Below are 2,190 nucleotides of genomic sequence, written 5' to 3' on the forward strand. Positions count from 1 at the left end.
AAAAAACAGACGGAATGAGGCAAGATCTAGAAGAGGAACTAATTCATTTACAGCAACAGTACTTCTCCAAGATCTAAAATATGTGGCATGCATCAGCACCGCAAACAAAGGGACAGTAGCTGCAGCTTCCTCATCCCCCCAGCGAAAAGATTCTCTGGGTTTTTAGCAACTTTTGGGGCCCAAAAATAGTCAACTTTTACACAAGATGGACGTTCCATACTATACAAAGCCTGAAAGTAGATTTACTAAAATAAATAAATGATACAGTGTCAGCATACTGCATAAATCACCCCAAGATTGCGTCAATCCAAAATCAACCAGTGTCACAAAAGCATCATTCGAAAATAAATACATACAAATGATCGGAGTCATTATAAAAAGAAAGAAAGAAAATAAACAGGTCGACGTGCTACACAGCTCTTAGATTAAATGCTGAGAGTCTTAAAAACCTAAACTTAAGTAAAATGAAGAGATTCAAAGCTGTTATTCATCCTATAGCATTTGTAATTTATATGTAATTACTACTTGATTTCTCTCAGCAGGGATTCCGGATTAAAACTGATGCATAAAAGAACAAACATAAAGGGTGGTTTAAGGACAATACTTATTCATTTCTAAGTAATGTGCAAGTACTGCAGTAATCAAACATGGATTTACAAAATAATTGCTGCATTTAGACCTTCAATTAGTGGTAAATACTAGGGTTTACAACTTTATATTTAAAGCACCCCACAATTGTAATAATTCATATTTGAGAGATTTTAACTGTGACTAAGTTTAATAACAAAAAAACTATCTGAAACAGGCTTGTTATTGCTTTACGATGATTTCCAGTGTTTCTTTCTTAAAAATAAAAAACTCAAACATGATGCTGAAGTATCTAAGAATGAAGTTAATACTCATTGGCAAAATAAACATCTTCCCAAATGTTAAGCCCCACACACACGCACATTCCTATCACGCATATAAACATATCTTTGTAACATACAACATTCACATCTTGTTGGAATGTCCTTTTTCTCTGAAAATTCATTTGACAGGCTTTTAACCAGGAGAATGTTTCAAATTGACATCTTCAATTTCAGACTATCCAATATCAAGAATCTCTTTTCCAAACTAACAGCCAATCAGAACACCGATAGCATCGTTTTAAACACCCAAACATAAAATTCAAGTCATTATAAACACTTCATGCCTGAATTCCTCAAGTATAATAGTTTTTTGCCTGTCAAATGATGGTTATTGAACGTGTAATCTATCAGTACTAAGGCTCCTCTGTATCCTGACATACTTTGCAAAAAACAGTGCTTTCTAAAGCACTGCACATGATCTGAAGCAGAAACGTTAGCGGATTCGACTCGCAGACAGATGTGCGAGGAAATGACCACATGTTTGAAAGCAAAATCCACAGGAAAACAGTTTGTCTACTCAAAAAAATCCATCAACGCTTTCAATTAGAAAGAGCACAACTCCAAATACTGCTACAAAACACACTTCTGAGTTCATTTCTTTGGGGGAGCAGTCGTTTGAGATGCTTCGATAAGTCCTCAGTCCTTCCCTGGTCAGAGAACACACAAGGCAGAGTATTTGTAGAGCCGCTTTGGCCCTGGGGGTGGCAGCAGAGAAGGGGAGCAGTCTGAATTTGACCTCAGCATGTGGAGTTACAGCTCAACGCTTTTAGTTAGAGAGCTCTCCAGTGTGATGGGGAAGTCATGGAGCGTTTCCAGAACTGCGATGAGAGAGCTGACTGTGAGTTTGTCTCGCAGTAACGCGTTCTCCTCATACATGCGTGTGATGATGGGGCATTCGGCCAGTAGAGGGAGCCACTGCGGCAACAGTCGGTCTCTGTGAGAGTGGGAATACACATACAGACAACTGTAAATACATTGTTTATTAAAAAGCAAAATTAGTTTGCTTTAAGGAGCATGTGTGTGTCCTTACCTCGCCCCGAGACAAACTAGCAGCTGGAACTTGCCATCCTTGCCAATGTTGCGTGGCATATTGTTAATGGCGTTGACGTATCGACAGAAAGATTCACAATTCAAACCTAGAGGCTCTGGTGTTTCTTGCAGGTCTCCAATCTGATCTGCATTCTCCATAAATGCTACTGTTCTCTCTGTAAAACACACAGACATAGGAACTCCATTATACTGGTGCATCTCAATAAATTAGAATGTCGTGGAAAAGTTC

General features: G+C 38.5%; 1 protein-coding gene across 1 annotated transcript; it reads right to left on the minus strand.

The window, feature by feature from the left end:
* Positions 1-253: 253 nt before the first annotated feature.
* LOC107565643 (DENN domain-containing protein 5B-like) lies at positions 254-2,152 on the minus strand. Its single transcript, XM_016250905.1, has 2 exons — positions 1,942-2,152; positions 254-1,845 (listed from the first exon to the last, which is right to left on the minus strand). The coding sequence occupies exons 1-2, from the start codon at positions 2,133-2,135 to the stop codon at positions 1,662-1,664; spliced, it is 378 nt and encodes a 125-aa protein (XP_016106391.1). The 5' UTR covers positions 2,136-2,152; the 3' UTR covers positions 254-1,661.
* Positions 2,153-2,190: the final 38 nt, after the last annotated feature.

This window comes from Sinocyclocheilus grahami, unplaced genomic scaffold (genome assembly GCF_001515645.1).
Source record: "Sinocyclocheilus grahami isolate Dianchi unplaced genomic scaffold, SAMN03320097.WGS_v1.1 scaffold1013.1, whole genome shotgun sequence".
In the NCBI taxonomy this organism is placed as follows: domain Eukaryota; kingdom Metazoa; phylum Chordata; class Actinopteri; order Cypriniformes; family Cyprinidae; genus Sinocyclocheilus; species Sinocyclocheilus grahami.

Coding starts and splice junctions, on each gene's coding strand:
- LOC107565643 (XM_016250905.1), bottom strand. CDS start 2,135: ATGTCTGTGTGTTTTACAGAGAGAACAGTAGCATTTATGGAGAATGCA. Junction 1,846..1,941: donor CTAGTTTGTCTCGGGGCGAG/GTAAGGACACAC, acceptor CCACTCTCACAG/AGACCGACTGTTGCCGCAGT.